General features: G+C 38.4%; 1 protein-coding gene across 5 annotated transcripts in view; it reads left to right on the top strand.

Moving 5' to 3' along the window:
• Nucleotides 1-7,315, top strand: part of KLHL5 (kelch like family member 5) — an 89,371-nt gene extending 82,056 nt beyond the window's left edge. For 2 of the 5 annotated variants that reach the window (XM_059163386.1, XM_059163402.1), the window contains 2 exons: nt 660-831; nt 5,759-7,315. In XM_059163386.1, coding sequence (XP_059019369.1) covers nt 660-831; nt 5,759-5,815 — 229 coding nt within the window. In that variant the 3' untranslated portion in view covers nt 5,816-7,315. Of the gene's footprint in view, nt 1-659; nt 4,912-5,758 lie in introns of those variants that run through there. The other 3 variants (XM_059163380.1, XM_059163392.1, XM_059163409.1) reach the window with 3 other exon arrangements.
• Nucleotides 7,316-17,428: the final 10,113 nt, after the last annotated feature.

Below are 17,428 nucleotides of genomic sequence, written 5' to 3'. Positions count from 1 at the left end.
AGAGGTTTTTAGTTTGATGTGGTCCCATTTGTTTACTTTAACCTTTGTTGCCTTTGCTTTTTGGTGTCAAATCCAAAAAAATCATTACCAAGACCAGTGTCAAGGAGCTTACTCCCTATGTTTTCTTCTAGAAGGTCTATGGTATCAGGTCCAACATACTAGTCTTTCATGCATGAACTGTTTTTACATAAAAATATTGTGAGAATGGGGTGCCTGGGTGGCTTAGTCATTGGGCATCTGCCTTCCGCTCAGGTCATGATCCCAGGGTCCTGGGATTGAGCCCCACATCGGGCTCCCTGCTCAGCGGGGAGCCTGCTTCTCCCTCTCCCTCTTCCTCTGCTTGTTTTCCCCCTCTCGCTGTGTCTCTCTATCAAATAAATAAATAAAATCTTTTCAAAAAAATATTGTGAGGGCGCCTGGGTGGCTCAGTGGGTTAAGCCGCTGCCTTCGGCTCAGGTCATGATCTCAGAGTCCTGGGATCGAGTCCCGCATCAGGCTCTCTGCTCAGCGGAGAGCCTGCTTCCCTCTCTCTCTCTCTGCCTGCCTCTCCATCTACTTGTGATTTCTCTCTGTCAAATAAATAAATAAAATCTTAAAAAAAAAAAAAAAAAAAATATTGTGAGAACAATGTCAGCTCCAGTTATAAAATTTTCTTTCAGATATGATCCCAAAACAGATATGTGGACTGCAGTGGCATCTATGAGCATCAGCAGAGACGCAGTGGGAGTCTGTTTACTTGGTGATAAATTATATGCTGTTGGAGGGTATGATGGACAGACTTATCTTAATACAGTGGAGGCTTATGATCCCCAGACAAATGAGTGGACCCAGGTATGGCATTTCATTTTTCATTATTATACTTCTCTGTTTTTGTTAAAACAATTCATTTAATAAAAATAATCTCCATTTGTCCAATACCAAAATATATAGCATAAGCATGATAAAGTCATCTCTTTGATTAAATATATGAAAACAAGAAGGAATGTTTAATTTCATGATATAATTAAAATCCAAAGTTACTTTTAAAGAATAATACTCAGAGAAATTATTAATAGTTTTGATCTGCCACCATTTGCTTACTGGGAACTGATGAGATGTTCTAGTATTGATAGGCCAGATAGGACCACAGGAGAGCTGCGGCAGAGGGAGGGGAGATGGTGGAAAATAAGAAACAAAGATAGAAATCAGAAGAATGTGAACCACTTAGGCAGACATAAGATATAATTTTTAAATACTCAAGCCACTGATATTTGGGAGTCGATGAAATGTCTGGTCATCACCTAATAAAGATGGCAACCTTAAATTACATTAACAAGTAAGAAACTTGACCTGGCAAGCTTATTAACAAAAGGAATTCCAGCCATGTCTATTTCTGGAGGGGCTAGTACTTCTAAGAATGATCTTTTGAGATCTTTGTTTCCATCATTACCGAGAACAGAATTAGGAATTTTGTGCCCCAGTTCAGAATCTGGTACCTGAAAGACCCTCAGATGTTTAATTGACCCAAGGTTTTCCTACATACAAGGAGCAATGGTAAGTACTGTCAAGAAAACAAAACTTAAAAGAATCCCCACTGCCACAGAACTTAACGTCTTAAGTAGGTATAATCTGGGCATGTAAGGGGAGAACCCGCAATGTAGAACAGTTGGTAGCAAGTGCCCCATGGTGTAGGCATTGAGTGGTATAGGACATCAAAGAGAAAAAATAAATTGGTTGTTGAGAATGCTTTAGTGAGAAGAAGTTGGACTTAAGCTAAGCTTTCAATTGATCCAATGCAAAATGTAGAAAGAAATGGGAGATTGTATGAGAAAACATGAAAGAAATCTCAGTGAAGAAGAAATACACAAGATATACTGAGAAAGCGTGGCTGGTTCTAAGGATCCATGCTTAGTAAGAGTAGGACGTCTTTTCCCCCCACCTTTTTTATTTCACTTCAATTAATTAACATATACTGTATTATTTGTTTTGGAGGCACAGGTCTTTTACTCATCACTCTTATATAATACCCAGTGCTCATTACAACACATACCCTCCCCAGTGTCCATCACCAGTTACCCCATCCCTCCACCCCTCTCCACTCCAGCAACCCTCAGTTTGTTTCCTGTGATTAAGAGTCTCTCATGGTTTGTCTCCCTCTCTGGTTTCATCTTATTTCACTTTTTTCCTCTTGTCCCCTATGATCCTCTGCCTTGTTTCTTAAATTCCACATATCTGTGGTGATGTGAGTGATATGGAGATGTGATAATTGTCTTTCTCTGATTAACTTATTTCACTTAGCATAATACCCTCTAGTTCCATCCACGTTGTTGCAAATGGCAAGATTTCATTTTTGATGGCTGTATGGTATTCCCTTATCTATATATACATCTTCTCTATCCATTCATCTGTGGATGGACATCTAGGCTCTTTCTGTAGTTTGGCTGTTGTGGACATTCTTATTGGAGGGCAAGGTTGGGGTCAGGATAGAAGTTGGCAAAGGCCATGCTTCAAGAGTTTGGTAGTAGGAAGCTGGTGGAGACTTAACCAGGAGAGTAATACAGTAACAGAAATTTGATGTGGTGGTTGGGGACAGGTTAAGATGGGTTAGGGGCAAGGGAAGCAAAGGCTGGATGAAAATAAAACATATAGAAGGCTGCTTCACTTTAAGGCTTGAGGTGTCAACTTTAGAAATGGATTCAAGAGATATTACCAAGTCCTATCTGTTCTTTCTTTCTACACTTGCAGGGTTGAATTAAAGATTTAACTTCTGAAGAAAATAGCAAATGAATGACCAGAGGGTGTCTTAGATAAGATAATGAGGTAGAGCATTAGAAAGAGGAGACAGGCTTTCAACAGGATAAGGATGAATGAAGATAATGTATCATTCATGAAGTTGTAAGAACCTTTGAGAATGTGATAGAAGCAAAAGATACTCACAGTGTAAAAAGTAAAGAGAAAAATTAGTAAATGCAGGAGCTAGAGGAGCATACAGTTTTCAAATGATGATAATAGAAAGTTAACATTTATTGAACACATTTTATGTACCAGGTTCTACTGGATGAGGAATCTGAGACAGAGAGAGGTTAAATAGTTGACCCAAGCCACACAGTAAATCAATGGGAGTTAGAATTTGAGCCATAGGTCTTTTTCACAATAAAGGTAAATATAACAGAGTAGAGATTCCAGATGCTAGAAAAAGCAACATTGAAGGGCAAGAAAGAAGGGCAGGATACAGAACTGAAAGCAAAGACTGGTCCTCTGCAGACTGGAGGAAAGATCTCTTCCAAGGCTGGGAAAGAGGATGAGAATATGATTGTAGAAAGGGGCAGGGAATTTTTAAATGCAGAGGATAGACTATAAAAAAAGGACTTAGACTATAAAAAAAGGACTTGATCTTGTTTCTTAAATTTAAGTGTGGTCACTGGGTGAAGGGAAGTATAGATCATTTGAGAGCTTGAATCAGTACTGCAGAATTTCACTAGAAATTACGTGATTTGGGCACCTAAGTAGCTCAATGGATTAAGCATCCAGCTCTTGATTTGAGCTCAGGTCATGATCTCGGGGTCATGAGAATGAGCCCCACGTCGGAGTCCATGATCGGCCGGAAGTCTGCTAGAGATTTTTTCTCTCTCTTCATCTCCCTCTGCATCCCCTTCTCTAAAATAAATTAATTTAAAAAAAAGAAATTATGTGATTATTTACTATTAGCCTCTCACTGTGGCAACATGAATGATAACCAAGGAGCACAGAAAGAGATGTAAGAATCTCTTTTTCCAAGGTGTATTTTATTTACAAGCTTAGGCATAGTTATAAGAAATCGTTTGGCCAGTATTTGAAACTTGTTATTACAGGTAATTAATGCTTTATGCTGAATTACTATCAAAATTAATTACCTGTGACCACATAGCTATTTTGTTTGCATGTCCCCTCTATTACTATTTTTAAGCACCTGAATTTGAACTTACAACTGTAGAATATGAAAAATAAATGTTTTCCATTCAGCGTTCCAACAAATGGGCAAGGGGACATTTGTCCAGGGAATGAAATGAGGTTATAAAGTCTGAAGCCATCACCCACGCTGCTACCCACCTTAATCCAAAGCAGGAGTGAGCCCATTGTATTTAGTAAATACTCTAAGCTGAACTTTCTAGCTGGTTGTTAGGGAACATCAACTCTTTACAGTGTAAAGACTTCAGGTCTTTGGTGTTTGGAGAAAGGCTGGTCATTACAAACAGTCATTTTGATTGAAATGACTTAGAGTTTACTCCTAGAACACTCTAAGTAGAGATGGTTTTAAAATGGGTGATTTGGGGCACCTGGGTGGCTCAGTGGGTTAGAGCCTCTGCCTTCAGCTCAGGTCATGATCCCGGAGTCCTGGGATCGAGCCCCACATCGGGCTCTCTGCTCAGCAGGGAGCCTGCTTCCTCCTCTCTCTCTGCCTGCCTCTCTGCCTACTTGTGATCTCTGTCTGTCAAATAAATAAATAAAATCTTAAAAAAAAAAGAGAGAGAGAGAGGTATTTCTCTTTAAAAAAAATTAATAAAGTGGGTGATTTGATTGTTCAAGGAGATAGAATAGGGATCAAAACACCTGATTCAGATAGAGAATGACTGAGAAGTCTCCGTTGAAGTCTGGTATGTTTTTAAGATCCAGTCCCTGGTCTGGAAAGGTTGGGAGAGAGGCCAACCCGACCAAGGAGCCATTTTGATATCATGTATTTGACAATAACACTGTATTACATACCCCCGCATACATACGTACAAGTTTTCTCAGTACTTTGTATCAGTCCCCCCTTCTCTAAATACTGCCATTTTAAGTCTTAGGGCTTAACTCTGCTCAAATTAATCCTTTAAAAGCTATCCTTGTCCACACTTGTAGTTTTGCACTCTGAATTGCTTGGTGTCTGGAGTGCTCAAAAAGAAGGGGAAAGTGGGGGGGGGGGGGGGGGAGGAAGGAAAGAGGGGAGTGGGGGAGGGTGGAGAAGGGAAGGAAAGAAGGAAGGAAGGAAGGGGAAGGACGGAAGAAGGGGAAGGAGGCACGGAGGGAGGAAGGGGAAGCGAAAGATTTCGGAAGTACTCCTTATCCCTAAACTAAGATTCTGTTTCTTGCCCTAGCACACATCCTTATACCTCATTGTCATAGAGTTTATTCGCCAGGTTTGTTTCTACTCCTAGGGTAGAGTTGGAGGAGGTGTATTTATTATTTATTTACTGTGCTAGGAAGTAGGAGAGTAGGTTTAGATCGTCCAGCCGTGCACAGAGAAGTTAGTCAGTAAATGTGCAGTGACTGGCGCCCTGGGGAAAAGCAGCCAGCATGCAGCGACTCTGGAGGGCTCTGAACCAGCATAGCTGTTACACGCCCTCTCTGGATAATACGCGGGTTTTTTCACCACTTGGGTCCTGGAGTGTTGGGTGTTTCCTCATTATCCATATCTGACATCCTGTTGGCCAAATAAATTGTTTCAGATAGAGTAAGTCCCAAACCATCTTTTCTTTTTTTGGAGGTACCTTTAAAAAGAAGTACTGCTTAGGACGGTGACGTGCCCTAAACAGTTGAGTCTGTGACTCTTGGAACTTCCGCAGGGAGCTTGGAGGATGGGCTGGCCCTACAGTAAGGCTGGGGCGGTGGAGTTTGGGAGCCGCTCTTTGAGGAGTACAGATTCAATATTCAATATTTTACCAACTACATGGTTTTATCAACAGTTGTACCTACACACCCAACAAATATGTCTTTTTGTTTTCGTGTTTGTGTTTGTTATTGTTTTTGTTTTTGTTTTTAGGTTGCTCCACTATGCCTAGGAAGAGCTGGGGCTTGCGTTGTAACGGTCAAACTATAATACAGTGCTTTGTTTTCTAAATGAAGATATCGTCTTCCTCACGAATTTACTAAAATTATTCTCCTACCAAGGGATACACTTTTAGCCAATTTGCAATGCCACATTCCTGGGCACAGAGTGCCCAATCTCAAAGCGAAGACGGTCAAATAAGGTAGCAACGAGGGGAAGACCCGGGATTGAATCCTGCATTTCTCCATTAAGTCACTTCTCAGTAAATCAAAACTACAACTGGGGGACTGACACCATGTGTGAGGACAAATCCGCCGCTCTCAAGCAGAAGCCTATGCAGGCTGGGGATGTCATTTATTAATAATCAATCACATTTTACTAACATTACCCAGATTTCTTTTACTACAGTGCACATACACCAGAGAACACTTTGAACGTTTGCTTTGTAACTTTATCATACGTTGGTTGCAGTAATTTTTATCCGTTTGTTTAACCACAACTGCTGCTTTCATGACCTACTAAACACTATGCTAATCTTCAGTTTTTTTTCAGAAACAGCTGCATTATATAGGCTTTGACTTGTGAACTTTTACTTCTCAATTGGCTTAGTCTCATGAATAAAGAAAAACGAGAGTCAAAACAATAATGACCAAATGCAAACGAAATGATCTTTGGGTTCTTTTAAAATAGTCTTCCTGGTATTGTTAGATTCACTAACAATACAGGCTATGATATCCTCAAATTGGAACTGAAAGATGGTATTTTGCAGTAAATTGAAGAGAGGCACATTTATGTCAAGGAAAGAAATGTCATATACCCTAACATGTTCTTTCACCTAAGTCATAATTATATGGATTTGTTTTCTTTTATATTATGAAAGATGTTTTGATTTTTGTCTTTTGATATTGACCAAACTGTTTGGATATTCCTATGTCCTCAAGTCTGGATTCGCCTCTTTTGCTTTGTTTCTCACATTTTGCTGCAGTTAGTAGCCCTTCGTGTTTCTTTGTAATCAAACAGTTTGAGGGGAATGGGCTTATTGAATGTCTGAAAAATAAGTTTAAAGTGTTTATTACCCGAAGTTTTGTACATTTGTAAACTCCAATTACACATGTGAATGTTAATACTCTCAGCGAATTGTTTGTTGTCTGCAAAATGCACTGAGCAGCAACATTTTATGATAAATCCTTTAAGATATAAAAGTCATTAACTTATATCTTAATATAAAAATAAGTATAAACTAAATTCTCATCTTTTCAAATACAATGCCGTGGTTAATGTGCTTTTACATTTTATATCAAGATAGACTTCATTCTAATTGCTTTCTTTAAAAAATTAAACCAAGCTCTTTCTTTTTTTTTTTTAAACTGGGCAGGGGGCAGGGTGGGGAAGGAGGGAGCCAATTTTGAATGCTCTTGAAATGTTTCTTTGGAAACCAAGAAACTGAATGCTTCCATTCCCAAAGCAAACCTTGTGGTCATCTTATCGGTGTGGCCACAAACAAAATACTGGTAATCATGAAAAATACATTAAAGTTTTCTATATTCATTATATTATGGATATAAATTCAATTCTTTTCATGACAAAGAGGGATCAGCCATAGAGTATATTTATGCATTTAGGGGAAGAGAGAGGAAAAGAAGAGGAAAGTTTTAAGAAGCAAAACAAAACAAAAATCAAAAGCAGAAACGTGTTAGCACATCATCACCTTCTCGGGGAGGCTTAGGCCTGCGATTTGAAAAGAATCTATGCTTGTAGAAGCACGAGGATTTATACTTGCGATTATTCCTTTGAACGCTCACCACCCACTCTCTGACTTCCTGTGGCCCACAATGGAAGCCAGACTCATGTCAGAGTAAAAGACCTGATTCTCCTCTCTGAGGACCTTCCTTTTCTTTATGGGATTCATGAACAGTGCCTTTGATTTTCTACCCTGAGAGAGGCCGTTTTTAATGCAGTTTAGTACAGTTGGTGTTTGAACAACACAGGGTTTCGGGATGCAACCCTCTGCACACCAAAAATCTGCATATAACTTTTAACCCCCTCAGAACTCAACCACTGATAGCCTCCTGTTGACCAGAAGCCTTACTAGTAATGTAATCAGTTGATTAATGCATATTTTGTATATTGTATGTATTATGTACTGTATTCCTACAATAAAGTAAGCTACAGAAAAGAAAATGTTATTTAAAAAAATCACAAGAAAGAGAAAATATATGTACAGTATTGTACTATAGCGAAAAAAATCCTCATATAAGCGGACTTATACTGTTCAAATCTGTGTTGTTCAAAGGTCAGCTGTGGTCCAGAGGATCAGCTTTCCTGAATAGGAATAAAGAGAACCAATTCTTTCTAGTGACAGAATGCTCACCAAAATACTCATTCCTCTGCTGCTCTGGGGTCTTCTGACTCTGGAGGAAAATATGACTCTTAGTATCCATCATCCAACAGTAGCTGCCTTGACTTTTATTTGCTGGTTCATTGATGATGATGTCTATGTGCTCTTTATTTTAACCTCAATTAGTGATACCTTTCAAAAGTATTTGTTAATAATTATTGAATGCTTATTATGAATTAAGAATCGGGTTTTTTGCATGCATTAATGCATTTAATCCTCACAATAACTTCATGAGGTAGGTTCCGTTATTCTCATTTTTACAGTGAGGAGACGGGGGCACAGAGAGGTTAAGCCCAAGATCATCTATAGCAAGTAAGTGGTAGGACAAGAAATTTGAATGCACATACTCTGCACTTGAAAGTCCATACTCTTATTTCTTTCTCTAGGTAGAAAAAGAGAGGTTTCATTTTAATAAATGAGGAATCATTTATTTTAATAAAAAGAAAATGAAGAAGGTTTATGATTTTTAGAATCACAATATATACCAGTCATACCCCTCATTAGGGAAATTTTGTTTAAATCTCTTATGGAATTTTACATATAAATTTGCTTTATTTAGAAAAGTACATACAAGAAAACACGATGTATACTCTACATTTTATAAATAATAGATAAATTACATGGTATTTTTAGATGACTGAACCATAAACAGATTTATTGGTCAAAAGGCTTTATTGCCAAAAAAATTAGATGATATAGATGAAATGGACAAATTCCTAGAAACACACAAATTACCAAAATGGACTCAAGAAGACATAAAAAATCTGAACAGACCTATATCAAGTAAAGAGATTGAATCAATGGTGAAGAACTCCCAACAAAGAAAGTACAGCAGCAAATGGGGGCACCAGAAGTTCCAGCAAGAACAATTAGGCACGAAAAAGATAAGAAAGGAATCCCAAATACAAAGCAAGACGTAAGACGATGATATTTGCAGCTGACGTGGTCCTGTATCTTAAAAATTCTAACAAATACACACACATGCCCCAAAACTTGAGAGTAAATAAATTCAGAAGTGTTGCAGGATACAAGATCAATACACAAATGTTAGGTGATTTCTATACATTGGTCAAAAAAAAAAAAAAAAAAAAGCCAAGAAGGAAATTTTAAAAACAATTCTATTTGTAGTAGTATCACAGAGAATTAAATACTTGGCAATAAACTTAACCAAGGAAGTGCATGGCTTGCACACTGGAAAATACAAAACACTGATGAAATAAAGCTCTAAATAAATGGAAAGACATCCCACATTCATGGATTACAAGACTTACTGTTAAGATGGCAAAAGTCTCCAAATTGGTCTGCAGTTTCAATGTAATCCCTATCAAACCCCCAATGGCCCTTTATTGCAGAAATGGAAAAGCTGATCCTAAAATTCATATGGGATTGTAAGTCAAAAAATCTTCAAAAAGAACAAAGGTAAAGGACTCACATATTCTGATTTCAAAATCTAGCATGAAATAGAAAGTCCAGAAATAAACTATGGTCAACTGATTTTCAACAAGTGTGCCAAGACTGTTCAATAGAGAAAGAATAGTCTCTTCACCAAATGGTGCTGAAACAATATTCATGTGGAAAAGAATGAAATAGGACACAATAAGTATTCACTCAACATAAGTCAAAGACCTTAAATATAAGGCTAAAACCATAAAACTCTAAGAAGAAAACATAGGCATAAATCTTCATGACCTTGGATTTGACAATGGTTTCATATATATGACATCAAAAGCACAAGGCAACAAAAGATTAATTGGATTTCATCAGAATTAAAAGCTTCTGTGCATCACAGGACACTATCAAGAAAGTGAGAGAGAATGAGAAATTGTTAGCAAATCATATAAGGTTCTATCCAGGATATATAAGGAACTCCTACAGTCAACAACAAAAAGATAGATAACCTATTTTAAAATGGGCAAAGGACTTGAATAGACATTTCTCCAATGTAGGTCTGAATCACATGAAGAGATGCTCAACATCATTAGTCTTTAGGGAAGGATAATAAAAACCATAATTAGATACCTTTTCAAATCCACTAGGTTGACTATAATTTTAAAAACAGAAAATAAGTATTGGAGAGGATGTGGGGAAATTGGAACCTTCATACATTGCCGGTGGGATGGTTAAATGGTATATAGTGGAAAAGAGTTTGGTGGTTCCTCAATAAATTAAACATAGAATTACCATGTGACCAAGCAATTCTGCCCCTGGGTATATATCCACCCCCCAACCAAAAATAAGAAACCCTGAGAACAGGTGTTTAAACAAAAATTTGCACATAAATATTCAAAGTAACATTCATAGTAGCCAAAAGGTAAAAACAACCCAAATGTCCATCAGCCGATGAACTGATAAACAAATTTTGGTACATAATATAATAGAATACTTTTCAGTTTTAAAAAGAAATGAAGTACAGATACATACTGCAACATGGATGAACCTTGAAAACATTATGTTAAGTAAGATAAGCCAGACACAAAGACCACATATAGTATGATTCCATTTATATGAAATATACAAGATAGGCAAATTCATGGAGGGAACCAGAGTCTGAGAGGAAGAGGGAGTGGGGAATGACTGCTTAATGAGTAAGGAGTTTCCTTTCAGGGTGATAAAAATGTTCTGGAACTAATTAGTGGTGGTTACACAACAGGGTGAAGGTACTAAATGTCACTTATGACAAATTTTATGTCTATTTTACAACAATATAAAGCTTAGTAGGTACATCACAAATTGTTATTTAAGTGTCATAACAACAGACATTCTTTCTATATTGCTAGGATTAAAACTCTGCATTTATATTCATCCCAAAGAGATTATTTCTAAATGTAATCAGCAAGTAAACAGATTTTTTAAAGTCTGACTGAGTATCTCTTTAGAATGTAATTCTAATCTAAGAGTGAGAAACAATGACAGAGGAAATTTTGATTGGAAGCTCTTTTCCAATGCCTACTACACAAAAGCATCCCATAAATGTTAAAAGTCAAAGTATCTTTTCATAAAATAATGCTTAAAGTTGTTGTAATTTCTTAACTTATTGAATAAATATTCAGTAAAATGACATTTTACTGTGACTGGATTATAAATCCCCATGTAATATTTTCATTCTATTTCATTTTTTAGTTGGAGTAAAAAAATCAAATGCCATGAAAAATTAAACCCTACTTTTGGCATTTTCATCCTTCTCAATCTCAGATGCCTTCCATGATTTATAAAAATGGACCAACTCCCCCATCAGAGACTGTCATTACTCCCAAGAAAATACCATGTTGGGGTGGGTTGATCCTCTGCCTTCGGCTCAGGTCATGATCTTAGGGTCCTGGGATCCAGCCCCTCATCGGGCTCTGCTCGGCGGGGAGCCTGCTTCCCTCTCTCTCTCTGCCTGCTGCTCTGCCTACTTGTGATCTCTCTATGTGTCAAATAAATAATCTTTAAGAAAGAAAGAGAGAGAGAGAAGGAAAGAAAAAGAAAGAAAGAAAAAAGGAAAGAAAGAAAGAAAGAAAGAAAGAAAGAAAGAAAAAGAGAAAGAAAGAAAAGACCATTTTTACTTTGTATCTTCTCCTGGGCATGAGCGACTCTGGCATCTTGTGAATCTCTTGAAGAAATACAATATTGATTGATGTAGGTGTTAACATCATATCTAGCATTTACTCCCACCCTATTTCCCCCCTCCCTGGGTAATTATTTCATTTAGCTAATGAGATGCCTCCAAAGAGTGAAGCCAAGGAAGCTTGGAAACCATGTTCGGTGTCCTCCATCTTTGCCCAAGCCAATGTTGGTTCCATTTGGTGACATTTCTTTGTGGATAATAAACACATATTTAATCGAGATATCTGTAAATACATCAGCATACAGATATATTATTGAATGAACACTACTTGTATAATATGTGCTTAGAGGATAACTAATAGAAGTTGGGAAGGCAAACAATGACTTGGTGACCCTTTTGTTATACCGGGAGCGGTGGCATGCGCAAGGTATTAAAATTATCATAGCTACACTAGTTTCAAAACTAGTCACATTGCTTATTTATATTTTTCTGAGTGAATTCTACCCAGAAAGTCTGTTGTCACTTTTTATAAGAGAGCACAGACACGCTACTTGAAATTGAGAAGGAGAATGCACACTACATTTTTAAAATTGCTTTCTTTGAAGTTCGCATCTTTGCAAATCTAAAATACATGATAAGCTGAGCAGTTCCAAAGAGACCCAGATGGAGAAAAATTCTGTGGAAGGAAAGAGGTCTTGGCATCATGGTGGCCGGGGCAATGAGGTTAGAGAGAAGCTGTCATTCAAAGAGCTGCCTGTCCATGACAAGATTAGCTGGGCTGTGTGCGGTCTTCAGAGAAAGAAAATGCCAGGTAGTAAGTCTGGCAAAAACTGACCTACTTACCTGACTGATTATGTATCACAAACTCAATAGCGGAGCTGCAGAGAAGGACTGGGAGGGGAAGGGGAAGTTAATTCAATTGAGAATTCATTTATCTCAGAAACTTTCTGATCAATAAGGCACTGAACAAAGCCGCAAGGAGACTAAAATCTTACACAATCGCTGATCATGACACAAAGAAGGGGAAAGAAGGCTAATTCCTTAAGGGCACATACTGGGGTATCTTTTTGTACCCACGGCCGCACTTAGCATTTTCCCCACTGTTACACCTTCACCCAGTAGGCTCTTGCTAATTACCGGTTGATGTAAATATGGCGTCAACTTGGTCTTTGAGGTCAGTCCCTGCAGATGTATTGAAATGTGGGTCGATAATAACACAGATTCTGAAAGAACAAAAAGAATTTAGGAGATTTTCTCGTGCACATTTTGGAAGAGGGTTATGACATGAGGAGAGGGGTAGAAAGCATGAGCATGGGAGTGAGGAAACTAGAATATGTTCAGGAAGGAAGAGGCAGCCCAGGCTGACTGCCCAGACATCAGATACATGCAGGGCGATGGAAGGAAACGTTGGCTCAATTACTGTTTTACTCAAGGACAGTCATCGTTTTTTATCTGCACATGACTCCAAAATACTATGCAGAAGCTCTCGAAGGATATAAATAACACCAGGGATGCAGTCTACGGGTAGGTCCCCATTATGCTCTGTCTACCTGCTCTTCCCCTCTGACCTCATTTAAGTAGCCATATGGACCTACAATATATCAACTAAATGGTCTGTTTTCTCTTCTCCCAGCAATATTACAACAATAATGATTTTCAAGTGTCATGACCATTGAACTCAATATTTGGGCAGTTGGGAAAATCTGTACTGTCCGTTACTTAAACCTTTCACAGTAAGAACTAGTCTTTGCAAAGATTGTCCTAGATGACTGCTCAGGTCCCTTCCAGCTCCAGGACTCAGTAAAGGAGGTTGACTATCATCTGAGTATCTGTGGGCATTGATATCCACCAGCCATGACAGCTGGGGCTATCATCCCCACCAGAACCCAGAATGCTGTGGAGTTATCACCGCATTGCAGGCATCGCCAGGGATTCCCAGCCATGGCATCCCATCAGGATTCCTTGACAGGAAGACCCCTGGCGCCTGGGGTTTTACCCCTTACGTGCCATCTCAGGATGTCAGTCCCAGCCAGAACCCAGGTGATTCAAATGTGCAGCCACAGCAGAGAACCATTAACCCAAGCCAGTGTCACACAGTGTGGCTTCCGCTCCCCTCAGACTATGTCACCGCTTGCCAACTTCTTCAAATCAAGGCCCTCTACGCTTGGTGTAATTTGAGTGTTTGCGTCCCCCCAAAAGTCATGCATTAAGATCCTCTTCCTCACAAGATATGGTATTTGTAGGCGAAGACTTTGGAAAGTGCTTCTAAGTCATGAGGGAAGAAACCCTCTTGGTTGGGATTCGTGTCTTCATAAAAGAGGCTCCACAGAGATCCTTAGATCCTTCTGCCTTGAGAGAATATCCGGGAAGTCTGCCACCAGAAAAGGGCCCTCACACAATCACGTGGCACCCTGATTTTAGACTTCTAGCCTCCAGACCTGTAAGCAATAAATTTCTACTGTTGATAAACCATCTGGTCAGTGACTTTTTTTTTTTTTAATAGCAGCTGGACAGACTACCAAGAGGGAACTTTCTAACCGTTTTAGGAGAGCCATGTAGTCACATAATTATGAGCTTGCAAATCAGTCTTATCTGCTCAAGTTCCCCCAAAGACCACTATGAGAAGATATCTTGCTAGCTTTATTTAGCATGTGCAAAGTATACAATTTATTTTAAAATTACATACCATTGAGAGGTTTTCGCAATTTAGATGAGCTTTTCCCAAATTATACCAAATCAGGGAGCATGTATGCTATTTTTGTAGAAGAAATGGAGTATTTTTAACAAACTCATTTAACAAAGATATTGTGATGGTCTAAAATGAAAAGCAGCTTTGAAAAACATGAACAACTCAGAGCAGACTTCCTTCGTTTCTGGGAATGTGGTTGTGTAGAGCATTTAGATGAATCATCTTGCTTAAAACAACCAAAAATTCTGAATAAAATGCATTTTCTTCAAAACACTGAAAAACAAATGAAATATTAATGATTATGAAGACAAAAAGCTAAGTGAAAGGAAAGACCCAGAAAGATGAGCTGAGAGCACTAAACCTGTTTTGCCCCGAGGGCATTCCCCAAACTGAGGAGCTTTTTCCTCTGGTTTTGTTGGCCTCCTACTGTGTGGGCTAGAAAAGTTAAATCCCTAGATGTGCCCAAGTGGGAAAGACTACTTCTATAAAGCTGAGATCTCAAAGTGCTACAGCCCAAGGGAAATGGCAAACCAAAATAATACCTACTTCATTCTCCATTATCAGGAGACTAAAAAAGAAAGAAAAAGGAAAAAAAGAAAAAGAAAGGGAAGGGAGGGAGGGAAGAAGGAAGGAAAAGAGAAAAGAAAATGCCTTAGGATCTCTTCAGAACAGGTGATCACAAGCCACACACACACACACACACACACACCCCACCTTCAAGTTGCCCCAGATTTACATCACAGGAGACATAGGGAATCTGAATAGTCCTATAATCATTTAAAGAAAATCTCACAGAGAAAACTCCAGGCCCAGATATTTTCAGACAACTTCTACCAGTCAAGAAAGACTATCTTTCTAAAAAGTATTTAAACAGAATAATATGTGTTCAGGAAATTAATTTCAGAAAAATGACGTTAAAGAAATGCCATATCTACACAATTTCAATAAAATATTTCATTCATATGAACTTCAACAATGCTAAAATTTGTTCATTAAACTAATTCTATAATTATTCAAAATATGGTGAAAGATGTTACTTCTCTAATTCAATCTAGTCTTCTGTGTTGTTCACTACAACAATTGCCATTAGTATAAGCATGGTATATAATGTTTGAGCATTCAGAAAGAGTTGCAAAAACCTACAAAATATCAACTGACAGTTTAGTTAAGAGAACCAAAATCCCAGTACATCCATGACTGCATAATAATAAGTTCTTTGACCATAATAAAACAATGACTTAAACATTTAAGATTTTATTTATTTATTTGATAGAGAGGGTTGTATGAAAGAGGTAATACAAGCAGTAGGAGTGAGAGAGGGAAAAGCAGGCTTCCTGCCAAGCAGGGAGCAGTGGGGGGCTCAATCCCAAAATCCTGGGATCATGACCTGAGCCGAAGGCAGACACTTAACGACTGGGCCACCCAGATGCTCCAATATTAAACATTTTAACCGTCATTATTTTGAAATTACTCTCTCGTTGATAATAAAAATTATTCAGTTCCATTTTTCTTTGTCTTACGCAGTTGACATTTTAGACTATGGGCTTTCTAATATTACATCAAAGTGTAAAAATTATGCTGATTCATTAATCTGGGTTGTTCATTGATACTGTATAGTTAATGCTATTCAGCACATTGCCATTTTTTTCAGTAATTACATAGTGCTTTAAGATTAGAGCTAAAGGTATTTTTGTATCTAATCATCTACATACATATAATAAATAGCCTATGACTATAGAATCTCAGGAAGCCAGATAGAACCATTCAATGAAGGCCCATGATAAAATATAATAAGTACTACTGGAATAGAGAATATGTTTAAAATGAAGATTTTATCTGTGGCGAGGCAAAGTTCCACAAATGAGTTCCTCTTTTGAAGACCAAACACAGAGGAAAATGGCCAACTCAGAATTATACTTCAGCTCTCTAGGCCCAAAGACTAAATAGAAGCAGAGAAACTAGAGGTCAGAGGTCAACAAACCATAGCCCCCAGGGCAAATCTGTCTGCCATTTGTTTGTGTCCGTAAAGTTTTATTGGAACACAGATGTGCCTATTTGTTTACATATGGCCTTTGGCTACTTTGGTGTGTGACCACAAAGTTGAGTTGTGACAGAAACAGTATCTTTTTCTTGACATTTACAGCAAAAGTTTGCCAACCTGTACAGGGAGGATCATTCTTCCATCACCTAGGAGATGAGACCTATGACAGGGTGGAAATGCGGAAAATACAGAGAAAAAAAAAAAAAGGTAAACCAAGATGGAGCTTTCATTAGCAAGAAAGTGATTGGAAGAAGAGAGAGAAGGAAAGTTTGAGGAATGAGGTTGTGAACTCAGTTTGGCCTCCCCACTGAGTCTCCGAGAAGTCTTCTCCAGGCCTGAAGACACTTAGAGATTCTCTTAGCTGTTGAGATAGCCAAATGAAATTGGGTTAAAAGCTCATGTTTTTATTAAATTGCCTCAGACTTGGCCATTTGTTTACTGAAAGGCAGAGTTTGAGTCAACTTGATTATGTGGCCGATACTGTGCTACCCATGTTAATTTTTAAGATCTTTACAAGAGCCCTATGAGGTAGATACGATCATCCCCACTTCATGGTGTGGAAACCAGCTAGTAAATGGCAGAGCCAAATTTAAAAACCAACCAGATCTGTAGGACCTCAGAGCCTTCTTCAAAAACCTAGGCAAGATTGCCACACGGAGGTGAGCTTTAGCTCAAAGGATGATACAAATTTGATGCCAAGGTCAGTTGTTATGATGGTGTCCTCATCACATCTGTGCCACATTGTAAATGTTCACTTTTAATGAGTAGGAACAGGCTACGTAATTCTACCTATTACGTGCATGAGTGCGCATGCGCGCACACATAAACAGGCCCTTAATAAGAGCCGCTCTGTTGGGAGAGGACAAAAGAAGGGCATTTTAGTGAGGGTGGCATATTTAATGTCCTGGGTACAGAGCGCTGTTGCTGTTAATAGAGCCAAGGGGTGGGGGGGTGCTGGGTGGAGCAGAACCAATGGGAATGAGACATTG

This window comes from Mustela lutreola, chromosome 1, assembly GCF_030435805.1.
Source record: "Mustela lutreola isolate mMusLut2 chromosome 1, mMusLut2.pri, whole genome shotgun sequence".
NCBI lineage: Eukaryota > Metazoa > Chordata > Mammalia > Carnivora > Mustelidae > Mustela > Mustela lutreola.
The sequence above is the reverse complement of the archived record's forward strand: the minus strand, read 5'-3'. Positions and strand labels throughout refer to the sequence as shown.